Genomic DNA, 26,823 nt, shown 5'->3' with positions numbered 1-26,823 from the left:
CTATCAAAACTGAACAGTGTTATAGATTACGAAAAGTGCTAAGAACAAAAGTTTTATTAATAAGAAAACATTTTTTTTGCAGAACTTGTTATAGAATGACATAAAAAGTGGGAAAAAAAATGAATGTCCAATTTTTGATGTGTGCTCCATCACCTCAGCCCTGAGCTGTCTAGAGTGGAGGGGCTCCTGGGAGGACCTCGCTCCAGACCCTCCATTCTAGTCACCACAGGAGCCTCCACTCTACACACTGCTCTGGAACTGTCCCTTTGTTCACGTGAAATAAAGCTTGTTGAATGACGTCATCAGTGCGCGCCCCGCACATGTGCATTCAGCGTGTGTACAGGAAGCGGCTGAGTCTGTGCTCCGGGCAGTGTGTGTGTGTGTGTGAGACTGTGCGCATCATGGGGAAACCGAAGGAGGACAAGGGGCTGCCGCTCATCCATGACAGGAACGACCCGGTGAAGAACTTCGAGCGCTGGAAGAAGAAATACACCAGGAAGAAGGAGCGGTGCAAGATCCAGCGGAAGCAGAGCCGGAAGCCGGAGTGGCAGCTAGAGAAGGAGAGCATCGGGCGCCTGGTGCAGCGCTACAGCGAGGTACCGGAAGTGTGCTGCTCTTAAAGGGATTGTCTATTATCTGCTGGACACCCCCTTCTAAAGCAGCACTCTAGCGTTTTATTTTTTATTGCACAGCTGGAGTGATGCTGGTAATGTTAGCCCCCTGCCCAGTGTCATACTCACCTGATGCCACCTTCATTGTTTTCCAGCGTCGTTCCCGGCGGTCTCCGGGGAAAAGTGACCTGCCGGCAGCTCCAGTGTTTCATGGAGCGCATCAGGGGTCACTTTACAATACGAGTCTATGAAAGTCTGGTTCTGGTGCTCATAGAGTTGCATTGAGAGCGTGTGATGTATCTTCTGATGTCCGGACAGTCAGAAGTTACTGGACCAGAGGCATGTTGAAAAACCGGGAACATGCGGGAGGCTGAGTATATAACCGGGTGCAAGGAACTTACATTTAAAACGCCACTCTAGTGCTAAACCCCCCCCCCAAAAAAAAACGTTGAAGTGGTGCTTTAAAGGACCACTGTAGCTATTTTTTTATTGCAGCACTGGAGAGCTACTTCTAATGTAAGGTCCCTGCACCTAGTCCGATACTCACTGGCTGCCGTCGTCGGCTCTATCACCGCCGATCCTGTCTGTCTCCCATCAGTTTGCCGGATCGCTCCAGTGTCTGCAGGGCGGCAATGTTGAAGTCACAACTCAGTATCAGTCTATGAGAGTCTCATTCTGGCTCTCAGAGTGAGGGCAGTCTCACACCTCCAGATAATTCCGGTACCGGAAAAATCGGTACCAGAATTATCCGTGTCCATGTGCCGGTGCGTTTCTGTGGCACATCAGTGTGCCGCCCGTGTGCCCACTGGGTACCACACGCACCGTGCTGGAGACAGCGCTAAAGTTTAGCGCTGTCCCCTGCATCGTGCTGAAGCCCCATTCATATCTTCCCTGCAGCAGCGTTCGCTGTAGAGAAGATATGAATAATCGTGTGTAAAATTCAGATCCAGGTCCCCCTCTCCCCCGCTGTGATTAAAATACTCACCCAGCTCCCGGCTCCCTCGCTGCTTCCGTACCGGAGCCACTGACGTGTGAATCCGGTCTAAGGCCGGGTTCACACTTGCGAGTGCCATGCAAGAAACTCACGCATCAATACCCGGCACTGATGTCGGGACCGGAGTGTGCGGCTGCATGGATTTCTATGCAGCTGAACGCTTCGGTCCCGTGTGCCCGGGTATTGATGCTTGAGACTCGTGTTGCACTCGCAAGTGTGACCCCTGCCTTACTCTGCGAAATTGTGACCGTTACCTCTGACTTTCGGTCATTCAGAAGCTGTGGTCACAAGGTAGTGACACAAGACTGAGCAGTGCTGAAAAAAGGTGAAGGTGGGTAAGTATAAGGCACAGGGCAGCGGCCTTAGTCTAGTAGCACCATCCAGCGCTGAAAAGAGAGAAAAAAAATCTGCCTCTTTAACTCCCCACTCCAATGTTTCACGTATGTAAGGTGTAATGCATTTAATCTCATACGCACCGGTCGGCGTCTTCATCTATTGTCAGCCTTGCTCTAGCTCCATGTAATGGCTTTTTTACCCACTGAACCACTGGAAGTCCCTTTTCTCCATACTGTTATATGAGGTAACACAATGAATGAATTCCCATAGACTTGCATTGAGAAGATTTTAAAGTGGCCGCCTCTTCGCACAGCAACCACTGTGTCATTTGGCCAGTCACAATTGTAGTCATGTAGTGCCAGAGCAGGGATGAAAATGGGCGAAGATGGCTACCAGCGAGTGTGTGGCTACGTTACACTTACATACATACAGAGGGATTATAAAAATAAAAGTGCCTGAGTCCCTGCAAAATGAAAACACCACATAGCCAACTATTGTATTGGTGCTGGGTCTTCTGAGACTTTCACTACATTATGTAACATGAGCCCTGCAGAAGCCAGTGGCCACTTTTTGGTGGCTGCGCTCTCGCTTCCTTCGGACAAGCGGAAGAAGTAAGAGCCCAGCGGCCTCTGGCTAAAGGGCTCATGTAACAGACCAATGTAGGGCGAGCCTCGAAAAGCCCGGTAGCGGCATGTCTGGATCACTGACAGTTTCCCTATTAAAGTGTTATTCTCATCACCATAAGTGGTTAAGAGTTTTCAAAGTTCTATGAAACATGAACATTTTTGCTATTGTTTTTCACAATCATCCTCTCTTCTCAAACCAAACAAAGGATTTTTTATATTATCATTCTTTACTGCATCTATGTTGTGCATGTCCAGAGCCCATTTCATCAACATTAATATTTTTTTCTTTTTTTCAGATCAACGTCAGTGAAATAGTTAAATTTTCCGATTTCCCTTTATCAAAAAAGACTCTGAGAGGTGAGTGCAATTATATTTACCGTATATACTCAAGTATAAGCTGAGAATTTCAGCCCATTTTTTTAGGCAGAAATTGCCCCCTCGACTTATACTCGAGTCATACCAGGGGTCGGCAGGGAAGGGGGAGCGGCAGCGGTCTAATAATACCCACCTGCTCCTGGCGTGGTCCCTGCAGGTCCCTGGTTCTCCGGGCGCTGATGACAGCTTCTTCCTGTAGTGAGCGGTCACATGGTACTTCTCATTACAGTAATGAATATGGACCCGACTCCACTCTCATAGGGGTGGAGCCGCATATTCATTACTGTAATGAGCGGTACCGTGTGACCGCTCAGTACAGGAAGAAGCTGTCAGCGCCCGGAGAACCAGGGACCACGCCAGGAGCAGGTGAGTATAACGCAGTGCGCGATATTCACCTGCTCCCCATTCCACCGTCTACGCCGCTGTGTCTCCCGCGTCCTCTGCAGTGACGCTCAGATCAGAGGACGCGATGACGCAATTAATGCGCGCTGCCCACTGCCTGAACGTCGGTGCAGAGGACGGGGAAGACACAGCGGTGGCCGTCGGTGGAACGGGAAAGGTGAGTATAGCAAGTGCCGAGGGCCTGAGAGGTGAGTGTGATTTTTTTTTTTTTTTTTTTCCTTTTTTTTTATTCGCAGCAACAGCATATGGAGCATCTTATGGGGCCATGTGCAGCTCTGTATGGGGCAAATATCTCTTTGGAGCATCTTATGGGGCCATAATCCGCATTTGTGGAGCCTTATACGGGGCAAATGTGTCTATGGAGCATCTAATGGGGCCATAATCAACATTTGTGCAGCATTATATGGGGCATATTTTAATTTGGAGCATATTATGAGGCCCTTCATAAACTGTATGGAGCATTGTATGGGGAGTATTTTGTATGGAGCATTATATGGGGCCTATCATGAACTGTATGGAGCATTATATGGGGCTCCTGATTCAATATGGATATTCAAAAACACTTAACCTACTGATGTCTCAATTAATTTTAATTTTTATTAGTATTTTTATTTTTGACATTTACCGGTAGCTGCTGCATTTTCCACCCTAGACTTATATTCGAGTCATTAAGTTTTCCCAGTTTTTTGTGTCAAAATTAGGGGGTCGGCTTATACTCGAGTATATACAGTATGTTAGTAATAGGAAGAGTTTAACCACTGACCTGGACACATGCAGGGAGGGATGTCTTCTTACAATCTGTTTATATTTTTTTAGAATTTTTTTTTAGGAGGTTTTTGTTTTTTTTCTGACAGGGATGAAATGTAATTTCTTCAATTTTGTTTCCTTGATTGCAGGTTTGGTTGAGGCTCAGTATCGGTTACCCACAGAGATTCAGAAGCAGACCATTGGCTTAGCCTTACAAGGAAAAGATATCCTGGGCGCTGCAAAAACTGGATCTGGAAAGACCCTGGCATTTATTCTTCCTGTAAGTTCTGGTTTGGATGTTTTATTTTCTTCCTGTATTGTGATGTACAATTACAAATTATATTGTGGTACTGTGTTACAAGAGTGGTGCTATGAGAATAGTCTTTGAGTTTGATGTTAAGGTTTCCATCGTGTTTAATATAAAAGGGTTATTCCAATAAATGCATCTTTCTTTATCGCCTCTCATTGGGGGACACAGGAACCATGGGTGTATGCTGCTGCCACTAGGAGGCTGACACTATGCAAATAAAAAAGTTAGCTCCTCCTCTGCAGTGTACACCCCACCGACTGGCATTATACTCTTCAGTTTAGCTTAGTGTCAGTAGGAGGTGGACACGGGTCTTTCAGTAGACCCTTATCTACCTCAATGTGCGCGTTTCTTTTCAGGTTTTTCAGAAGGGATACAGGGTGAACAATCACACCTGTAGTCCCACAAAGTGGACTATGAGTACGGCGTGTACTGCCACCCCGTATCCTCATAGATCCCTCTCCAGGACCAAGAGCCTAGCACACAAGCGTGCTTAGAAGTTCGGTCCTGGCTCTGTCCCCCACCCACTCGCCCACCAGAGCCTGTCGGTTGCGGAGACGAGGACGTCCATCAGCCCCCTGGACGTCTCATTTTTTCCAGGTTAGTACCGGCGTGGGATGTCCAAGGTGAGTATTTTTTATGTATTATTTTTTTCTGCGGCTTCCCTGGATCCTCGAAAAGGGGGTGCCTGTTAAGGGGTTCATTATGTGGGTCGTTTCTTCCCAGCTGCCGCGCCTATTCGGCTGCGGCCGCCCTCTCTCATGTTCCGGCGCGGCTGTCTTTTCGGACTACCGCACCGCTTCCTATCTGTCACTGCGTCCTTAAAAGCGCGGCCTTGCCACACCGCTTCGGGCCCCTGCGGCTTCCCTGCTCCGGCGCTGTAAGCGTCCGTTCCTTTCCTCTCAGCGCGGCGGCTTTGCCAGCCGCCGCATCGCTTCGGCCCTCTACTTTTTCCCTGCTCCTACAGCGGCCGTTCTTTTTCATCAGCGCGGGAGCTTTGCAGCCGCCGCATCTTTCCACCACTGCAGCTCCGGCCTCTGTAAGCAGACTTTCCTTCTCCCTCAGCGTGGCGGCCTGCCAGGTCGCCACACCGCTTGGGCATGCGGCCTCTGTTTGCGGTCGCTCACCTGCCGCATCGCTTCCTCCATGCGGCGCACTGTGCCTACGCCGCAGCCCTTCTCCGCCGGTCTCCTATTCCTAATTTAGGCCCGGGCCTACTTCCGGTGGCGGACTCCGCCCCCTTCCCTCTTTCATCGGGCGGGCTTTTCTCCCGCCCGACAATTGCACTGAGGCACCGCCTCTTTTCCCATGATGCCCACCGGCGCCATCTTGGGACTCCCGAGCCCTCTCCTCCACACAGGATACAAGACAGCCGCAGATCGGTCCAAATTGCGCCAGGAGGCCATACCACCCTCCTGCCTAAGGGACCACTTCTCGCCAGAGGTCCATACATCAAGCCGGACAGCTTCCCTCCGCAATCCGTCTGCCGTGAGTAGCTCTGCAATTGCAGACTGACACTCCCCTCTGTCCCCTAACCCTCTGGCATTTTCTTCTCGGACCTCTCTAAAATGTCTAACTCTAAAGGGGGCCGCTCTCGTCCTCCTACTTCATCCTCTTCTGCCTCTCTGCTCTGTCAGGCCTGCAGCAACCCGATTGTTCCCACCGCCCTTGATCCTCCGGCCGGTCCGCCCGAGAGTGATACCCCCATCCCAGCGGTTTTCTCTCTGTCTCAATCGGTGGCCAATCTAACACGGGTGTCTCAAATTCTGGTATCCAAGCCGGACCGATTACCTCTGCAGCCCCCCACAGTGGCCAGCGGGTCGCAGGAGCCTCCGCCCGAGCCCTCCTTGATAAGCCGCAAAAGGTCCAGACAGGAACGTCGGTCTGAGTCCTCTTCTCGCTCCATCTCGCCACACGGTCCTCCTCTGCGGTCAGCGTCCTCCCGTTCCTCCTCCCCTGAATCAGGCGAGGCGTTATCTGATGCGCCCTCTGAGGACATTTCGGAGCTGGATTCTAACCGAATCGCCACCATGAGGGATATGGTCCAGAATCTCTTTGGAGCTATAAACCAAACCTGTGGCATTATGGATCCCTCTACGGAACCCGCAGATCAGGCAGTTTCGTTTAGACGGACTAAACCACCTTCCAAGTTGTTCTCCAGAACTTACCGCCAATTGGACGGTCTCCCCCTCGGTGGATCCCCGTTTCCAGGCTCTCCATCAACACGGTGTTTCCACTGTTCGGCGGAGCATCTCTGAAGGACTCTAACGATAGTCATAGAATCCTTTGCAAAGTCAGCCTTTGAAGTGGCTGCAGCTGCTCTATGCCCAGCCTTTGCTTCCACTTGGGTTTCGAAATCCCTTTCCAAATGGGCCAAAGAACTCCGTTGAGATATCCTGGACAGAGCGCCTCCCGTGCAACTGGCGGAGCTTGCCAACCAGATTTCCCACGCGAGTGAATACCTGGTTTCCGCCTCTCTGGATGCCGCGTCTTGTGCGGCTCAGGCATCCAGCAATGCCGTTACCATCCGCCGGACCGCTTGGCTCAAGGCCTGGCAGGCAGACTTATCTTCCAAAAAGTCCCTTACCCGTCTCCCCTTTCAGGGCTCACGTCTCTCTCGTTCCAAGCTTGACCAAATCATTAAGGACGCCAACGGTGGTACAAGGTCTCCTCTCCCCCAGGCTAATCCTCGTCGCCCTCCTCCTAGACGGCAATTTCGGTCCTTTCGGCCTTTTTCGGCGCCTCACTGCACCAACCTCCTTTTCTCAGCAGCACCAGAGACCACAGGCACGTCAAGAGAAGAAAGCGGTGCCCTTTAGGCCCACTCCGTCCTGGCGACCTCGCTACTCTCCGAGTAAATCCTCCAGGCCAGGACTGGAAGATCCACCTCAGCATGACTCTGACAAGACCCCAACCCACCTCCCAGGTTGGGTGGCCGTCTTCTCTTCTTCAGTGACGTCTGCTTCTCCGCAGTAGAGGACGCATGGGTCAGGGAAGTTGTATCCTCGAGATACAAGATAGAGTTCGTTTTCACGACCCCTGGATCGTTTCTTCGAATCCCGTCCTCCAAGGGATCCCGCTCTAGTTCCGGGTTTCTTCGCAGCCATCGCTTCTCTTCTCAAAGCCGGGGTTATCGTTCTCGCCCCAGAAAAAGAACGGTTCACAGGTTTCTACTCGAACCTTTTTGTGGTACCGAAAAAAGACGGCAAGGTTCGCCCCATTCTGGACCTCAAATTACTGAACAGGAGAGTTCTTCTGAGACACTTCAGGATGGAATCCCTTCGTTCAGTAATTGCTTCCATGAAGGCTCAAGAATTTCTGTGTTCCATAGAAATTCAGAACGCCTACCTCCATGTCCCGATATTTCCCGGACGTCACCGATTCCTGCACTTTGCGGTGCTCCCGGAACATTTTCAATTCGTCGCCCTGCCGTTCGGTCTCACAACCGCTCCAAGGGTATTCACGAAGATCATGGCGGCGCTGTTGGCCATCTTGAGTCAGAGGCCTGGTCCTATTTCCATACCTCGACGACATCCTTTTTTTTAAATTTAAATAGATTTTTATTAACAATATAAAAAAAAGAGAACAACAGAATGCCATTTACATTGCATTATATCAGATACACATTTTCTTACTTTAATAAACCCCAACATTACCCCAACTACCCCCCCTCCCCCATAAGACAGCTCAGTCTCAATCTCCACCCCACCGAGGCATTATCTGCCTCTTGTAATTTATCCTCTTCCAGGTCTTAGGAAACACGACGCCTATACTCCTCAATCCAAATCAAGCCAAGGAGACCATATTTTATTAAAGAGTTCTATTTTCCCCCTTTTACTGTACACCCCCTTTTCCAATTTTAGACCATGTTGAACATATTGGAGAAATTCCCTTCTCACAGGTGGTTCCGCGTTTATCCAGTTTCGTGCTAATACTTTCCTGGCCATGTAGAGTAGCCTAGCGATTGCAATCTTCCAAGTATTGTCAACTCCAATTTCTTCCACATATCCCAGCACACATACTATCGGGTCTCTAACAACTCTGCACTTATATGCTGCTTCAACCCGGCTCAAAACCACCACCCAAAAGGCAGCCAGTCTCGGACACGTCCACATCATGTGATATATTCCTGCATTCTCACTCGCACACCTCGGACACTCAGAATTGGCACGCAATCCCGCTTTGTATAGCACTTCCGGAGATTTATATACCCTATGCAGAATGTATAGCTGCGAGAGCCTATATGGTTCACTCAAGGATAGTCGCGGAACCCACTCCATCACCGATTCCCAGGTTTCATTTTCCATCGGCCCCACTTCTCTCTCCCACTTAGCTCTCGCCTTTATAGGGAAATCTAGCAGAAATGTGTGCATAAGGTCCTTATACAGAGTGGAAATAACTCCCCTTGTAGTACCCTCACCACACACATACTCCAACACTATATCATCTTGAACCCTGATATCAGCCTTCTTATTCTGAGCTCTAAAGGCATGTCTCATCTGCGCATACTGATATTCCCCTGTGGATCGCAAACCAAATTCTTCCTGCAATTGGGAGAAGGACTTCAGCTCCTGCTGCTGGATTATCTGGTGAACAAAGCAAATTCCCTTATTCTGCCATTCCATCAATCCTCCCAGGGCCTCAAAATCCTTTAAGTTGTGGTTAGACCATATCGGTGTGAATTTAGTCAACCCTGTAACCCCACGAATCTGCCTTAGTCTATTCCATAATTTACGAATCAGGAACAGGGTTGGGTATATTTTCCCCAGCGCGCCCAATGAGCCATCCTCCAAACACCTGGCCATCGGTCGTCGGTCCGTCACCTCTTCCAATAGCTGTTGTACTGCGCTGGATGACGCCCCTCGCGCCCAGCCCTTCAAATGCTGGCTCTGGGCCGCAAGGAAGTATATTTCCGGGTTGGGCAAAGCCAAACCACCATCTTCCTTGGGTCGTTGAAGCGTCTCCAAGCTAATACGTGGATATTGTCTACCCCATATCAAACTTCTAAAGAGGGCATTAATCTGCCTGAACTTCCCCCGAGGGATCCAAATTGGTGCGTTATGCATAACATAAAGAATTTTAGGCATAAGGACCATTTTAATAAGGTTTACCCTACCGACGACCGATAGATGTAGCTTATTCCAGGCGTCTACCTTTGCCTTGAGTACCCCCATAACAGGAGTCAAATTTCTTTGCAGAAACTCCGCCACCGGCACCGAGATCCATATTCCAAGATATTTAAATTGGGAAACCACCTTCAGCCTCTCATCCCCAACATCCTCACTCACATTCTCTCCTACGTCATCCACTCTAAAAAGAACCGTCTTATCCCAATTAATTGTTAGTCCCGACACAGTACCAAATCTCTCAACAATTTCAACGGCCCCTCTTAGTGAATTGTCAGGATCCTCCAGGAACAGCAAAACATCATCCGCATATAACGCTATTTTTTTCCTCTACTTTGCCATACCTAAACCCAGGGACCCCATCCGACTGCCGAATCTTAGCAGCAAGAGGTTCTACAGCCAACGCGAACAGGAGGGGTGACAGCGGGCATCCCTGCCTAGTACCCCTAGCCAGCCCTATAGGACGAGATAGCTCCCCATTTACTCTAATTCTAGCGGATAGTAATGAGTACAACAGCTGTATCCAGGCCACAAACTGCGGGCCAAACCCCATACATTCCAGCACCTGCCAGAGGTACCCCCATTCGACGCTGTCAAACGCCTTGTGTGCATCTAGCGATACAATCACTCTTCGACCACAGTTATCAGACTCTACCTGCAAATTTACATATAACCTCCGCAAATTGATCGCCGTTGATCTATCCGGCATAAAGCCAGATTGGTCCGAATGCACCAGACTCGCAATAACACTAGAGAGGCGGAGAGCCAACACCTTGGCCAGAAGCTTGACATCAATTGTTAGTAAAGAAATTGGGCGGTACGACTCCGGTTTCCCCAAGTCCTTATCCTCCTTTGGAATGACCACTATTATGGCCTCTCTCATAGAGGCTGGCAAGCGCCCACAAGACCTAGCTTCCTCCAATACCATTTTTAATCTAGGAATCAACACTTCTGCCAACCCTTTATAGATCTCAGCGGGTAGCCCATCGACCCCAGGCGCCTTCCCATTAGCCATAGACATCAATGCCCGACTCAATTCCTCCTCAGTGATAGGGGCCTCAAGGCTCTCCCTATCTGCCTCACTCAGTCTCGGCAAATCCAGACCTTCCAAGAAAGTCAGTGCATCCTCGACCGATTCACCAACCCGAGAGGAATACAAATCTGCATAGAAGTCCGCAAAGGCTCTCAAAATTTCAGGTGTTTCCGTTATTTTACCTCCACTAGCAGATTCCAAAGAGTGTATATATGAAGAACCTCTCTGAGCAGCAGCCACTACCGACAGCATATGTCCCACTGTTTCTCCCTCCTGATAGAACAATACCCTTTGGAAATCTCGTTTCCTCTCAGCTTTGCCTAGCAGAATTTTTTCCAAATGATTTTGTGCGTTTTTCATTCTTCTCTCTGCCTCAGGGGTTCCCAGTGTGGCCATCCCATCCTCTGCTTCCTTCAACTCCTCAACTGCCGCTTTTTCTACCTCTCTCGTCCTCCGCTTACACCTACTAATGTCCCTAAACAGTAGTCCCCTCAGGTACGCCTTCATTGCATCCCAAATTGCAAGAGCGTCGGCGCTTCCATCATTTAAGAGAAAGAATTCCGCCACCTCCCGTCCTATACTTTCCAACTCAATACTCTGTAACCAATTAGGATGAATCTTCCATTCTCTCCCACTTAGCGAGCGAGCCCACCTCGACGACATCCTTATCAAGGCTCCGTCCTTTCCTCAGGCTCACAAAGGTCTGTCCGTCGTTCTCGACACCCTAGCCGTTTCGGGTGGCTGGTCAACCGGAAGAAGTCCTGCCTTTTTTCCCTTCTCAGTGCATCATCTTTCTGGGCATGCTCTTCGACACTTGTCAGACCAAAGTCTTCCTTCCCAAAGACGAGATCCTCTCTTTGTCGGGACATACGCTTGCTCCAGGGTCCTCGGCCTCCCTCCCTCCGATCGGCCATGAAGGTTCTGGGGAGGATGGTAGCAACATTGGAAGCGATTCCCTTCGCCCAATTTCATTCGCGACCCCTTCAGCAAGCCATTCTGTCTCAGTGGGACAGGTCTGTCTTCTCTCTGGTTCGTCCGATCCGTCTCTCTTTTTGGGTCAAACGGTCTCTCAACTGGTGGCTGATGTCACCTCTCATCTCCCAGGGCAGGTCCTTCTTTCCAGTTCACTGGTAAGTGGTGACGACGGACGCCAGCCTCCTCGGCTGGGGTGCGGTTTTTCACCACCTCACGGTTCAGGGCCGTTGGTCGGCGCAGGAGTCGTCTCTGCCGATCAATGTCCTCGAGATTCGGGCCACCTTTCTGTCCCTGCGCCACTGGGAAAGGATTCTCAGGGGCCTGCCAATCCGGATCCAGACTGACAATGCCACGGCTGTGGCATATGTCAACCATCAGGGGGGGACTCAGAGCTCCTTGGCCCTTGCCGAGGTATCCAAGATCCTACTTTGGGCAGAGACAACGGCTCCGGTGATATCCACGGTTCATATCCCCGGCGTGGACAATTGGGCCGCCGACTTCCTCAGCCGCGAGGGCCTCGCGGCAGGGGAATGGTCCTTGCATCCGGAGGTCTTCCATCAGATTTGTCTTCGATGGGGGACCCCGGACGTGGATCTCTCGGCGTCTCGAATGAACAGGAAGGTTCCGCAGTTCGTCTCCAGGTCTCGCGATCCTCTTGCAGTGGACGTCGATGCTCTGGCCATTCCTTGGTCACAGTTCGTGCTGCCCTACCTGTTCCCACCCCTTCCATTACTTCCCAAACTGTTGAAAAAGATCAAAGCGGAAAAGGTGCCGGTCATTCTGATCGCCCCGGTTTGGCCCAGGAGAATTTGGTTTGCGGAGCTCGTCAATCTTCTTGCGGACGTTCCCTGGCGCCTTCCAGACAGGCCCGATCTGCTGTCTCAGGGTCCGATCTGCCACCCGAATTCTCGGTCGCTCAGTTTAACGACGTGGCTGTTGAGACCGCAGTTCTAAGAGCGTCCGGCCTTTCGGACCGGGTGATTCACACCGTGATTCAGGCTCGGAAGCCTTCATCTTCCAGGATCTACTATCGTACCTGGAAGGCTTACTTTCGTTGGAGCGAGTCCAACTGCGTTTCACCTATGTCCTTTTCCCTGCCTTCCATTTTGGCCTTCCTTCAGGCAGGACTGGATTCGGGCCTAGCTCTTAGTTCCCTGAAGGGCCAGGTCTCTGCGCTTTCCATCCTCTTTCAGAAGACTTTAGCTTCTCGGCCACAGGTTAAGACCTTCCTTCAAGGAGTAGCCCACGTTGTCCCTCCGTACAGGGCCCCCGTGGATTCATGGGATTTAAACCTAGTACTGGACGTTCTGAGGGTTTCCCCCTTTGAGCCTCTCAAGGAGATTCCCCTGTCAGTTCTATCTTTTGAGGGTGGCCTTTCTTGTGGCCATCACCTTTATCTGCCGCTTTTCCGAGTTGGCGTCCCTGTCCTGCCGACCTCCGTACTTGGACATTCACCAGGACAAGGCGGTCCTCAGGCCTCCGCCTTCCTTCCTTTCTAAGGTGGTTTCCACCTCAACGAGGACATCGTTCTACCTTCCTTTTGTCCAGCTCCGGCTCATCCCCTGGAGTGTTCGTTGAACAGGCCGGACCTCGTCAGGGCAGTGAGGATCTACCGGGATAGAACGTCCACTTTCCGGAAGACGAATTCCTTTTTCGTCATTCCTGATGGCACGCGCAGAGGCCAATCGGCTTCTAAGGCGTCTATTGCTTGCTGGATAAGGACGGCAATTCTGGAGGCTTACCGGGTCAAGAACAGAGCGCTCCCTCCTGGGATCAAGGCTCACTCTACGCGGGCAGTCGGCGCCTCCTGGGCGGTGCACCACAGGGCTTCCGCCCTACAGCTTTGCAAAGCGGCAACTTGATCTTCCATCCACTCATTCGCCAAATTTTACAAGGTCCATACCTACGCTTCGGCGGACGCCAGCCTAGGCAGAAGGATCTTGCAGGCGGCAGTGGTCAGTCCTCTGACCTGATGGAAGCTTGGTTTTCCCGCCCGTGGGACTGCTTTGGGACGTCCCATGGTTCCTGTGTCCCCCAATGAGAGGCGATAAAGAAAACAGGATTTTTGGTTGCTTACCGTAAAATCTGTTTCTTGAAGCCTCCATTGGGGGACACAGCTCCCTCCCAATGTTTTTGTTATATGTTCTCTGACTGTTCTCACGTTTACAGTTCTCAAGTTTGTGGTTATGGTTTTTCAACCTTGTTCATTATCTCCTACTGCTTTCTCACTAACTGAAGAGTATAATGCCAGTCGGTGGGGTGTTCACTGCAGAGGAGGAGCTAACTTTTTTATTTGCATAGTGTCAGCCTCCTAGTGGCAGCAGCATACACCCATGGTTCCTGTGTCCCCCAATGGAGGCTCCAAGAAACAGATTTTACGGTAAGCAACCAAAATCCTGTTATTGTGATGGGTGATAAATGTGTAATTAATGGGGAGCGGACAAGTCCAGGTTCAGATGGGGAAACCTGACGATCAGGGCATTGGATAGAACTGAAGTAGACTCCTCAGCAGTGAAATTGCAATACCAAGAAGTCGTGGAACCCACAAAATCACAGGACACTTGTTAATGGTATACGAATGATGAACAAATGGAAACAACATTTTCAAAAATGTGGACATACATGCATGCGCTTACATGCCACATCTTCAAGATCTGCTGCTGGCAACTAGCTTTGCAATTCCCTGGAAGTAGGATCGATGTGACACCATGAAGGCATCTTTATAGTGTCGCCCAAGTGGTGTCCGAACCAATTTCCAGCTGTCAATGCGTCCAAGGCAAAAGCAGGATTCATCATGGAATAGGATAGACCTTCATTTCAGCCTCCGGTCTCCATCTCTCAGCAGGATCTCCCGGGGATCAGGAAGGACACTACATCGGCTTTCTCCTTGATCACAGGAAGCTGCCTTTGGTCTATAAGATGCGCACTTTTTAGCAAGATTTGTTTTCTTGCTGGAAAGTGCATATTGTCCAAAAATAGAAAATATATTTTAGCTGGACAACCTCTTTAAAGGCATTTTTCAATTAATTTCTGGTTATACGCAGTCAGCAGGATAATGTTAGATGCCGGTGTGCTTTATTTGTTACTTTTCTTCTGCAGGCTCTGGAATGTCTCTTTCGGCAGCAGTGGACAGCAGATGACGGTCTTGGAGTCCTTGTGATTTCCCCCACTAGAGAGCTGGCTTATCAGATATTTGAAGTCCTTCGTAAAGTGGGACGCAACCACGAGTTTTCTGCCGGACTTGTCATTGGAGGAAAGGTGCGTTATCTGTGTATGCTGAATGATAGACATCCAGTACTGGTTTTTAAACTATCACATGAGCTTTTTTAATTACTATGTTTTAAGTAGTATTTTGCTCAATAGGTCAAACTGCTTACATACAGAGGGGCAGGGTTTAGCCGGGGTCTCATGGCTGTACATTTTCTCCGAGAGAATTGGGCCGATAATGCTAATGACACTCGGATATAACTCTGTGCCGAGTGCGAGGGTCAGCTTAGTGTCATCCGATTCTCTCTGGGATGTGGTAAAAATGACCTGGAAACTTGATTGTTTTCTGTACGTTTTGAGACCTGTAACTTTTCTATTTTTCCATTGAATGAGCGCAGTTAAGGCTTTTTTTTTGTATAATGAGATGATATTTTGTTTGCTCCATTTTGAGATTCATACAATATTTAGATAATTCCTTTATACGGCATTTTTTTTGTAGAGATGATCAAAAATCAACAGTTCTGTCTCTTGGATTGTTTACTTTTATCTATTTTTTGTTTTCAGTGTTTTATAGCATTTACAGTATGGGTTAAATAACTTTGTATTTTATTAGACTTTTATGGATGGATGATAAACATGACAGCCATGGAAACTCATCAGCCGCCCACAATGGTGACACTTTAAGGGTAGCAATGGATGCGTTGACTGGCAGAGTCTTTGGACCTTTGCTGCTGTCAGAGATTGGCAATTGCATTCAAAGGGTTAGCAGCAGCGATTGGTGCTTGGCTCCTATCGCTGCTGTTACAGAAAGAGGCTGGCTGTATAACATCTGCCAGGTATGGTGCGCCCTCAGATACTGAGCCTGCTCTGTACATCTGCACCTGACATGCACCGTACATGGTTAATGTGTGTTAACTTCTGCAGGAAGTGTTTATTTTTGTGTTTTATTTATTTTTTGTTACTTGAACTCTCCTGATTGATTATTTTGACTTGTTTCACTTTTATCATTTTGTAGGACTTAAAGGAAGAATCTTCTCGTATCCATCGCACAAATATATTGATCTGCACCCCTGGACGACTGTTGCAGCATATGGATGAGACATCTCTTTTTAATGCCTGTAACCTCCAGATGTTGGGTGAGTAATGATCGGCCTGTTTATGTAGGGTACATGGCTGTTGTTTAACTCCTATAACAGCCTAGCAGCTGTTTTCTTTTATCTGTCAATATGACTTGCAGGTAATAATATAGCAGAGAGCTGGTGTTCTGAGCGGATCACCTGCAGGATGCCTATTGTACTTAAAGGGGTATACCCATCTCCAAGATCCTCTCCCAATATGTAATAGGTATAATAATATTAGCAAATATCTCCAATTAGAAATGTAGTATAGTTCTTCTGATTTTCTATGTCTCTGTCCTCATGTGCAGGGCAATGCAGGACCTTAGGTATCCATGGTTACGTCCACTAGCAATTAGCTGTCACTATATCAGTGGTCGTATCCATGGATGAAAAGGTCCTGCTACTCCTGCGCATCAGGAAAGAGACATTGCGAATCAGAAAAACTATACTACTTTTCTAATTGGAGGTATTTGCTAATATTATTACATCTACCACATATTGGGATAGGATCTTGGAGATGGGAATACCCCTTTAAGGGTCGGTCCCAGCTTCTTCATGATCAGCATTGGAAGTGAAGCGGAACAGTTACAGAAAGTACGCTGTGTAAAATTTTAAAACTTTCCATTATGCAATGAAGCTTTCTTCACTTAAAGGGAATCTGTCAGTAAGATCTACCCCTAAGGTTATGTGCCCACGTTGCGGAATCGTGTACGGATTTTTCCACACCTTTTTTTGTAAAATCCGCAGGTAAAACGCAATGCGTTTTACCTGCGGAATTAATGCGGGTTTTGTGCGGATTTCAATTGCGGTTTTACACCTGCAGATTCCTATTATGGAGCAGGTGTAAACCGCTGCGGAATCCGCACAAAGAATTGACATGCTGCGGAATAAACAATGTAGCATTTCTGCGCGGTATTTTCCGCACCATGGGCACTCCGGATTTCGTTTTCCATACGTTAACATGGTACAACGCATGGAAAAGTGCTGCGGATCCGTAGCAAAATCCGCCACGTGTGCACATAGCCTCATACTGCCTATATTTGCCTCTCGTGTAGGCGCCGTTCCCGTGGTGCCGGCTGTCGCTCTCCCCGGGGCTCCTGTGCTGTTATTGTGACGCTGGAGTCCAATCAGCACTGGCGTCACTGTCCCGGCTGAATTGAGCATGAAGAGGAAATCCGGGCAGCAGCTGATATTGGACTTTCTCTTCCTGCTCAGTTCGACAGAAGGCAGAGTCAGTGACGCCGGCGCTGATTGGGCGCAGGGCTCACATGTCACAACAACCGCACAGGAGCCCTGGGGAGAGCGAGTGCCGACACGGCGGCAATAGAAGTAGAAAATCTGGAGAACAAATAAAGGGCAAATAGGGTCTTAACGTGTTAACATGGGGCGCATCGGGGAGAGGTACGCTCGCTCACCTTGTTTTGTTGCAACTAAACAACATGTAAAAAGCATGGATCAGCTGCTGCAGGACACGGGTCCAGAGACCGAGGATAATGGCGAAATAAGGTGTATGTGTCCAAATCTGCGCTGCTGATAAAGATGAACGGTGGACGATATTCTTCAAAGCTTTATTACAAACAGGGTAATAGTCAACGCAATTCAAGGTCATGCAGGACCTCTTCCTCAGGGCTAAACCTCTATTGCATCTGTGTTGCTTCAATGATTCTCTGATCTTTTTTTTTTTTTTCACTGGAGCAGCATATATATAATGTGTCAAAGTAAAATTGAAGTACAAAGACTCTACTCGGTTTCATCTGTGTCTCACGGGTCCCCATAGACTGTAATGGCAGAGTCTGGTCTGAAAAACGGGTGACAACGGGGCCTGATCTGAGTCTTGAAGACTGGGCACATGGATCAGTTTTGTTTTTTTTTTCCCCCCCAAAGGCTTTATTTTCCTTTATTAAGCAGGATTGTTTGACACCCATGGCTGCAGCTTTGTCCTCACTTTTATCGCTCTGCATCCGCACCGTTTGGTCGTATCCCAAAGAAGCAACTTGCAAACATGCTTAGAAGTTCCTGCATGAATGTAATGTCCTCGTTTGCTCTCGTTGCAGTCCTGGATGAGGCTGACCGGATTCTGGACATGGGTTTTGCAGATACAGTGAATGCGATTATCGAAAATCTGCCAGCAAAGCGACAGACTCTGCTCTTTTCTGCAACCCAGACAAAATCTGTCAAAGATCTTGCACGTCTGAGCCTTAAAGACCCGGAGTATGTGTGGGTGCATGAGAATGCAAAGTTTAGGTAAGTTTGTACTAGCTTTCTTAGTTTAGAAAAGTTTATTGTACATCTAGAGTAGCGTTGGGAATGGTTTGGTCTGATCTCTGTCCGGTAATTCTCCGTCTGTTGGGGAAAATATCAATTCTAGTCATGCTATTTACCCAATTTGTACTACAAGGGTCCCAATCCTCAGCCGCCCAACAGATTAGTTGAATGACTGTCTGTGTGGGGCTTTTGCCTACGCTGCGCGTATCCTGGATAAACCCTAAATTGAGCTGTTTTTATCTTGGTCCTTGCTGCCCCTTTTATACCGCTGACCGGAGGGTGTGCAGGCTCAGAGACCCTCGCATAATTATCACATGTGGCTCTTGTTGCCAGCTCTGTGCCAATGCAATGTTACAGATGGCTAATGTACTGTACGGGGCCAACACTAATGGTATTACAGGAACAGAATACATTAACCCCTTCCACTGCAGCCAATCTGCATTTTTTCATTTCCCTCCCCTCCTTCCAAGGTCCTTAGCCTTTACGTTTTTCCTTCCATGTAGCCACACAAAGGCTTTTTTTTTTGTGTGGGATGAGTTGTAGTTTTGAAGGACCCCATTCAGTTCACCATACAGTGGGGAATAGGGAAACAAATTCAAATTGCGTAGAAAATGTGACGGGGAAAACAAACAAAAATATTAAATTCTTCGGTTTTATTTGACCTGAGGAACCTGGTAAACGTGGTTCTGCAAGTCAATATGATCATGGCAATACTGTTGTAGTGTTAAAAAAAAATAAAATAATCTTAATTTTGTAAAATTCTTAATTATTTTCCCCATAGAGCAACAATTCTGGCATTTCGATCGTTTACCGTACATTCTGCTTTAACCATCTAATGGCATAAGACGTACTGGTAATTAAAAGGTGTCCATATCTAAAGTTAATGGCACTACAGGTCAATTTTATACACACAATTTCCGACTAACATGAAGAGAACGATGAGAATAAAAATTTATATATCATTATTAGAATCCGTTAAAAACCATATAAATTGTAACCTATAACAAAGTACCCAGTGGGGGGGACATCAATCTTTCCTATAACTATGCTGCTATATGAGGGAACCAAACAGAATTAAGAGGGTAATCTGGAGACCATCACGGTCCAGTGACCTCCTATTTTGTTGTATAATGCTCATCAAATGTGCAAAAAAAAAGTAGTCCTATTGCATGGAACTTTCTATTGCTAATAGACTTATACAAATATGAAAGAATATAATCCCATTAACAGCAGTATAGACTGACACTGAATTGAGCTAATGGGAATAGACAGACCACTAAAGACAGAAGACTGTATAATCAGATGTAGTAATGCCAAGGAGCTAAATCAATATGGCCCAATGTCAAATGCCTTCACATATCAATATAATCAAGAATAATCCTTATTGTAATTAAGTCATCAACCTATATATTATCACCTACGTCACAGTGATGAGAGTAAAGGAGTGACAATACCTGAGTGTGAGAATTGTGACAGTACCGCAGGTCAGGCAAAAAAAATAAGGGATAGAATTGGCGTTCCCTTCCCCCTCACCCCTACGCACGTTTCGCCATCAGCTTCTTCAGGGTGTTTAATTTCAATAAGGATTATTCTTAATTATATTGTCATGTGATTATATTGATATTCTACATATTTACCCTCTTTTGAGTGTTTGGTTCTCTACTGCAGCAGTAGATTTATAGGATAGATTCGTGTCCCCCCACCCCCACAGGGAACTCTGTTATACTTTTATATTGTTTTTAAATGATTCTAATAAAGATTTATTGATTTTTATTCTCATGGGTTCTCTTCATTTTGCTGAAGTGATATTAGTCCGAAGCTCTGTGTATAATATGCCGTACAGGGTACATCATATGCCATCTCCCTGACTTTAGTTTGGGCTCAACCTGTAATGTTCGGCCATCATCTGCCTCTAAGATCTGCAGGTGAAGCTGAGCGCTGCCCTTGACTGTTAACCTGTCAAAAGCCATCATTTACCTCGTGCAAAGAAGGGGTCGCTCCCGTGTTATGAAAGCAGGGCGCCGATGGGTTGTTATAGCGGCCGGTGATCTGTGAAAACCAGACCATGATAGAGGCAATCACAGGGTCAAGTCCCCTAAAGGGACTAACAAATACAGTAAAAAAAAATAAAAAATGAAGGTTCAAGCAAAAAATCATATCTACCTCACAATGGTATCAATAAAATCATCTCGTATTATAAAAAAAAAAAAAGCCCTGGATGTGACCGCTTTCTTCTCTCCCTTCTGTCTGTGTTAGGCCAGGTGCAGACAAGTGTGTTTCACAGTCCGTACATGAACCATAATGCCCAGACTGACCGCTTGTATCCTGACCTGAACGTGTAACCGCACAAGTATCTGTCAGTCCGGGCATTACGGTCTATATGCAGACTGTGAAACACAGCCGTCTGTGCGCAGCCCTAGAGGGGGTTGTAGCTGTAGACACAGAGGAAAGAGCGGAAAATGTCTAGAAGTAGCAAATTGCAGAACTGCTCTCCTGTTATCTAGTCTGACACGGCTCCAGACAAGCCCTTCACTGACGGACTAATCTGCAGGGTTTTGCTGGGCCTCTAATAAATTAAATGCCGAGGTGATTAATTAAAATGAGCAATTACGCCCTCCAACTATCAATTACCAGGCACTGAGCTGAAACCACTGGGCAAGCACGTTCATCATGCTGCTCATAGATCCCTGGCAGAAATGGAGGAATGTTCTGTGACTGGCTTCTAGGAAATTAGTATTATAAATAATATATAATATTAAAGAAGGAAAAAAAAAAAAAAAAAAAAAAAAAATATATATATATATATATATATATATATATATATATATATATATATATATATATATATATATATATATATATATATATATATATATATATATATATATATATATATATATATATATATATGTAAAAATATATATATTTATTTATAAAAATATTTATATTTATTTTAGACCTGACAGAATAACAAATCTGCAGGTGGTCGGGCATCTAGGAAATAGCGACCACAATATTGTACAGTTTCACCTGTCTTTCACTAGGGGGACTTGTCAGGGAGTCACAAAAACACTGAACTTTAGGAAGGCAAAGTTTGACCAGCTTAGAGATGCCCTTAATCTGGTAGACTGGGACAATATCCTCAGAAATAAGAATACAGATAATAAATGGGAAATGTTTAAGAACATCCTAAATAGGCAGTGTAAGCGGTTTATACCTTGTGGGAATAAAAGGACTAGAAATAGGAAAAACCCAATGTGGCTAAACAAAGAAGTAAGACAGGCAATTAACAGTAAAAAGAAAGCATTTGCACTACTAAAGCAGGATGGCACCATTGAAGCTCTAAAAAACTATAGGGACAAAAATACTTTATCTAAAAAAACTAATTAAAGCTGCCAAAAAGGAAACAGAGAAGCACATTGCTAAGGAGAGTAAAACTAATCCCAAACTGTTCTTCAACTATATCAATAGTAAAAGAATAAAAACTGAAAATGTAGGCCCCTTAAAAAATAGTGAGGAAAGAATGGTTGTAGATGACGAGGAAAAAGCTAACATATTAAACACCTTCTTCTCCACGGTATTCACGGTGGAAAATGAAATGCTAGGTGACATCCCAAGAAACAATGAAAACCCTATATTAAGGGTCACCAATCTAACCCAAGAAGAGGTGCGAAACCGGCTAAATAAGATTAAAATAGATAAATCTCCGGGTCCGGATGGCATACACCCCCGAGTACTAAGAGAACTAAGTAATGTAATAGATAAACCATTATTTCTTATTTTTAGGGACTCTATAGCGACGGGGTCTGTTCCGCAGGACTGGCGCATAGCAAATGTGGTGCCAATATTCAAAAAGGGCTCTAAAAGTGAACCTGGAAATTATGGGCCAGTAAGTCTAACCTCTATTGTTGGTAAAATATTTGAAGGGTTTCTGAGGGATGTTATTCTGGATTATCTCAATGAGAATAACTGTTTAACTCCATATCAGCATGGGTTTATGAGAAATCGCTCCTGTCAAACCAATCTAATCAGTTTTTATGAAGAGGTAAGCTATAGACTGGACCACGGTGAGTCATTGGACGTGGTATATCTCGATTTTTTCAAAGCGTTTGATACCGTGCCGCACAAGAGGTTGGTACACAAAATGAGAATGCTTGGTCTGGGGGAAAATGTGTGTAAATGGGTTAGTAACTGGCTTAGTGATAGAAAGCAGAGGGTGGTTATAAATGGTATAGTCTCTAACTGGGTCGCTGTGACCAGTGGGGTACCGCAGGGGTCAGTATTGGGACCTGTTCTCTTCAACATATTCATTAATGATCTGGTAGAAGGTTTACACAGTAAAATATCGATATTTGCAGATGATACAAAACTATGTAAAGCAGTTAATACAAGAGAAGATAGTATTCTGCTACAGATGGATCTGGATAAGTTGGAAACTTGGGCTGAAAGGTGGCAGATGAGGTTTAACAATGATAAATGTAAGGTTATACACATGGGAAGAGGGAATCAATATCACCATTACACACTGAACGGGAAACCACTGGGTAAATCTGACAGGGAGAAGGACTTGGGGATCCTAGTTAATGATAAACTTACCTGGAGCAGCCAGTGCCAGGCAGCAGCTGCCAAGGCAAACAGGATCATGGGGTGCATTAAAAGAGGTCTGGATACACATGATGAGAGCATTATACTGCCTCTGTACAAATCCCTAGTTAGACCGCACATGGAGTACTGTGTCCAGTTTTGGGCACCGGTGCTCAGGAAGGATATAATGGAACTAGAGAGAGTACAAAGGAGGGCAACAAAATTAATAAAGGGGATGGGAGAACTACAATACCCAGATAGATTAGCAAAATTAGGATTATTTAGTCTAGAAAAAAGACGACTGAGGGGCGATCTAATAACCATGTATAAGTATATAAGGGGACAATACAAATATCTCGCTGAGGATCTGTTTATACCAAGGAAGGTGATGGGCACAAGGGGGCATTCTTTGCGTCTGGAGGAGAGAAGGTTTTTCCACCAACATAGAAGAGGATTCTTTACTGTTAGGGCAGTGAGAATCTGGAATTGCTTGCCTGAGGAGGTGGTGATGGCGAACTCAGTCGAGGGGTTCAAGAGAGGCCTGGATGTCTTCCTGGAGCAGAACAATATTGTATCATACAATTATTAGGTTCTGTAGAAGGACGTAGATCTGGGTATTTATTATGATGGAATATAGGCTGAACTGGATGGACAAATGTCTTTTTTCGGCCTTACTAACTATGTTACTATGTTACTATGTTACTATATTAATATTAAATTTGGCAGCACTACCAAAACAAATCTGGGTGCAATAAAACCTGCTATGGTGATGTCCAAACCTCCAAAGTAGAAAATGAGACATGATGAGATCACCACATGGGTATTTCCATATCTGCAGGGCATGGAATAAATAAAGGCTGTGGGTCTTGATTTTGGGACTTGCACCTGTTAGGAGAACAGGGGTCCTGTGACCCTCAGCTGTTGATTTTAGGCCACTACAAAGTTCGTACAGTTACATGAAGATGGGAATACCATTTTTCAAGAGTTTTTTTTCACTCAAATGGTAGTCAGGTAGTTGCTGATTATGGTTTTATGGCGGGTACTGGTCTCTGTAGCTGCATCTCCAGGAATCAGGACCTGGACATACTTGTCCCCTATATCATCCGTGAGAGTCGGAGATAAAAATAAATGTTTAATCCCTTCCCGACATCCACCGTATGTGTCAGGTGCCGGGTTATAAAGCGGACTCAGGAGCGGAGCACACTTCACACACAGCAGGTGCAGGCAGTGTGATACAGCAGACATCTGCCTCTAACTGCAGCGACCACACTATGCACACCATGGTGTAACCCTTTAAATGGGCAGCAGCATTTGGCGCAATAGGTAAAAAGAAAAAAAATATGAAAAAACAAGGTTGAAGGAATTGGTCCTCCTCTTTGCAGTTATGTCCTGGGTTACAATCAGGATCTACTAAGATGTGGAGGAATATTGGTGGAGTATTGTGGATGGTCTGTCAGTCCTGTGGCCATTCTTGGGTCGATACTTACTACTTGCATTTTGCATATTTTTCAGCACCCCCGCAACTTTGGAGCAGAACTACGTAGTTTGTGAGCTCTCCCAGAAGATCAACCTCTTGTTCTCGTTTGTGAGGAACCATCTGAAGAAGAAGAGCATCGTCTTCTTTTCTAGCTGTAAGGAGGTAAGGTCATTGTGAGCCAGCTGGTAAATTATGGAGACTGTTCCTAGGGTACAGGGGCCTTCATCAGTTGTGTGCCAGACATGGTAAATTGTATGGAGCCACCAGACAGGTATTTAGGGAATTGATGGGAGCTACAATAACCTCCAACTGCTGGGCCGTCCCTTTACCCCTCTCCCAACATGACCTACATGTACATCACACAGAAGGACGGAACGTGGACCAGTGTTATTGCATAGGGCTGGTTGGACGAGACTTTTCACACACGAGTGCATGCACCAGTCTTTTCATATCAGATGAGTCGCTTATATAAGTCTATGGGTGAGCAAGAATAAAATTGAATCCCATACATATCATCCACATTGCATTTGTTTTTTTATGGAAACATTGCAGTTCTTGGAATGAGAAGCTGTATTTGATCTTGTAAATTTTATTACCTGCTGAGTTGATGAATAAAACATTTGACAGATGGATGACAAAAACAAACTTATATGCAGGTTAAAAGACCTACAAATGCAGACTGATTATAACATGGATGCAACATCATTTTCTTTCTTTTTTTTTTCCTGAATGAAAGTCAGCCCATTTTTCATAAGTGCACCAGCTTAATGGCGTGGACCAATACATATAAAGCCCTTTATAATTGCTTATCTTTAAGCACCAACCGCATTTTGATTTAGATTTATTATAACATTCCTTACTCTTCTCCATATGCAGCTATTTCCTGTGTGTTTTATAGGACATCATGGGATGCTGGGGCTGCACTCGCTTCTCTGCGGTATCAGTTGCCTCTCCTGGAACATGAAGTCATTGGGGTGGCGCAGCAGTCACTTTCCACAGCTACTGTCACCGCCGTCCCCTGATGACATCCTAGTTCGGTAGAGGTCATGGAGATGTGACCACATGTTCAGGCACAGCCACTGTTTCTAACATTGCAGTCTCTTTCCCTGAAATGAATAGTCGTCAGAGGCATTAGCAATGTGAGCGGCACCAGCGCTTCCCTTTCGATGATGATTCGTTTGAGGGTGGTGATAGAAGCAGGATGAGTGACTGCAGCGCCGCCTCACAGCTTCTATCCCCATCACCCGATGACGATTCATTTTAGGGAAATGTACTGTGGTGCTAGAAGCAGTGACTATGACGGCGTCGTCATCTAAAGATGTGGTCAGTACTCGATCACCTCTATTGAACCAGGATGCCTTCGGGGACAGTAGCTGTGGTAAGTAACCGCAGTGCTGCCCCCTGATGACGTCCTGGTTAGGAAGGGGCGATAGACGCTGCTGAGAATTGAGTGCAGCCCCAGCCTCCTGTGATGTCCTGTCTGAGACCACCCTCAAACGAAGCATCACAGGAGGTAAAGTAGGAAAAAAAAAAAAAAAAGACATGTAGAAAATGGCAGGATAGGATCAAGTGTAGTGGATCGTATGATAAAGCTAAATTACAAAAGGGGTTAGAACTTAGATGTGTATTTCTAAACTGCTTCATGGCGATCCGACCACTTCTTTAAGGCCGGGTTCAGACAAGTGTTTGAAAAATCGTTTGTTTGTCATCCGTATGCAATGGTATGTCTCCCCTTTTTTCTTCTCACATCCGTCTGATATACATCAATATTTTAAAACATAACAGGCCAAATATACCTTCCTCCCTTATTATAATGGATCCATGAAAAACGCATGACATATATGAATGGTAAACCCATATGTCCTTGTTTTTTTTTCCCCCGCTTCCTTTGCCTTGTAATGTGCGAATCTGATACAGATTAGGTCTCATTCAGATATCTGTGCTTTGTAACCGTACCTAAAAAAAAAAAAAACCAGACCGTTATCCATCAATATTTTGGATCCCATGTTGGTCAGGGTTTGATCAGGTTTTACTCTCCTAGTGTCATCTGTCATTTTCACGGATGGATAACGGTCACAGCTTCTCCTACAAGATACAATGTTAATGACGGCAGCACCCGACCTCTAACGTGATTTCATGTTCTCTTTATTAGGTGCAGTACCTGTACCGAGCGTTCTGCAGGTTGCGGCCTGGTACCTCCATATTGGCTCTGCACGGCAAACAGCAGCAGATGAAGAGGATGGAAGTCTATAACGATTTTGTGAGAAAAGAGTCTGCAGTGCTTTTTGCCACCGACATTGCTGCCCGGGGGCTCGGTATGTAATGTGTCATCACAGCACAGGAGCGATTATGGAAAAAATACTCTGCATAGGCAAAAATCACTCAAATATTCTTCATCTCCAGCCCTTTTGTCTCTAGCTGTTGCAAAATTACATTTCCTAGCATGCCTTGACTGTGGCAGGGTGCTCTCAGTAATGGTGGCAGGGTGCTCTCAGTAATGGTGGCAGGGTGCTCTCCGTAATGGTGGCAGGGTGCTCTCGGTAATGGTGGCAGGGTGCTCTCGGTAATGGTGGCAGGGTGCTCTCAGTAATAGTGGCAGAGTGCTCTCGGTAATGGTGGCAGGGTGCTCTCAGTAATGGT

The 26,823-nt window shown here is 46.4% G+C and overlaps 1 protein-coding gene across 1 annotated transcript in view; it reads left to right on the top strand.

Moving 5' to 3' along the window:
- The first annotated feature begins 319 nt into the window (after positions 1 to 319).
- DDX10 (DEAD-box helicase 10) overlaps positions 320 to 26,823 on the top strand; it is a 240,953-nt gene continuing 214,449 nt past the window's right edge. The window contains exons 1-8 of the mRNA XM_069759078.1: positions 320 to 596; positions 2,864 to 2,924; positions 4,241 to 4,371; positions 14,632 to 14,790; positions 15,755 to 15,875; positions 17,912 to 18,101; positions 24,219 to 24,345; positions 26,336 to 26,498. Of these exons, the coding sequence (XP_069615179.1) occupies positions 321 to 596; positions 2,864 to 2,924; positions 4,241 to 4,371; positions 14,632 to 14,790; positions 15,755 to 15,875; positions 17,912 to 18,101; positions 24,219 to 24,345; positions 26,336 to 26,498 (1,228 nt within the window). The 5' untranslated portion in view covers position 320. The remainder of the gene's footprint in view (positions 597 to 2,863; positions 2,925 to 4,240; positions 4,372 to 14,631; positions 14,791 to 15,754; positions 15,876 to 17,911; positions 18,102 to 24,218; positions 24,346 to 26,335; positions 26,499 to 26,823) is intronic.

This window comes from Ranitomeya imitator, chromosome 3 (genome assembly GCF_032444005.1).
Source record: "Ranitomeya imitator isolate aRanImi1 chromosome 3, aRanImi1.pri, whole genome shotgun sequence".
In the NCBI taxonomy this organism is placed as follows: domain Eukaryota; kingdom Metazoa; phylum Chordata; class Amphibia; order Anura; family Dendrobatidae; genus Ranitomeya; species Ranitomeya imitator.
Note: the sequence above shows the minus strand (reverse complement) of the source record. Positions and strands in the feature narration are given on the sequence as shown.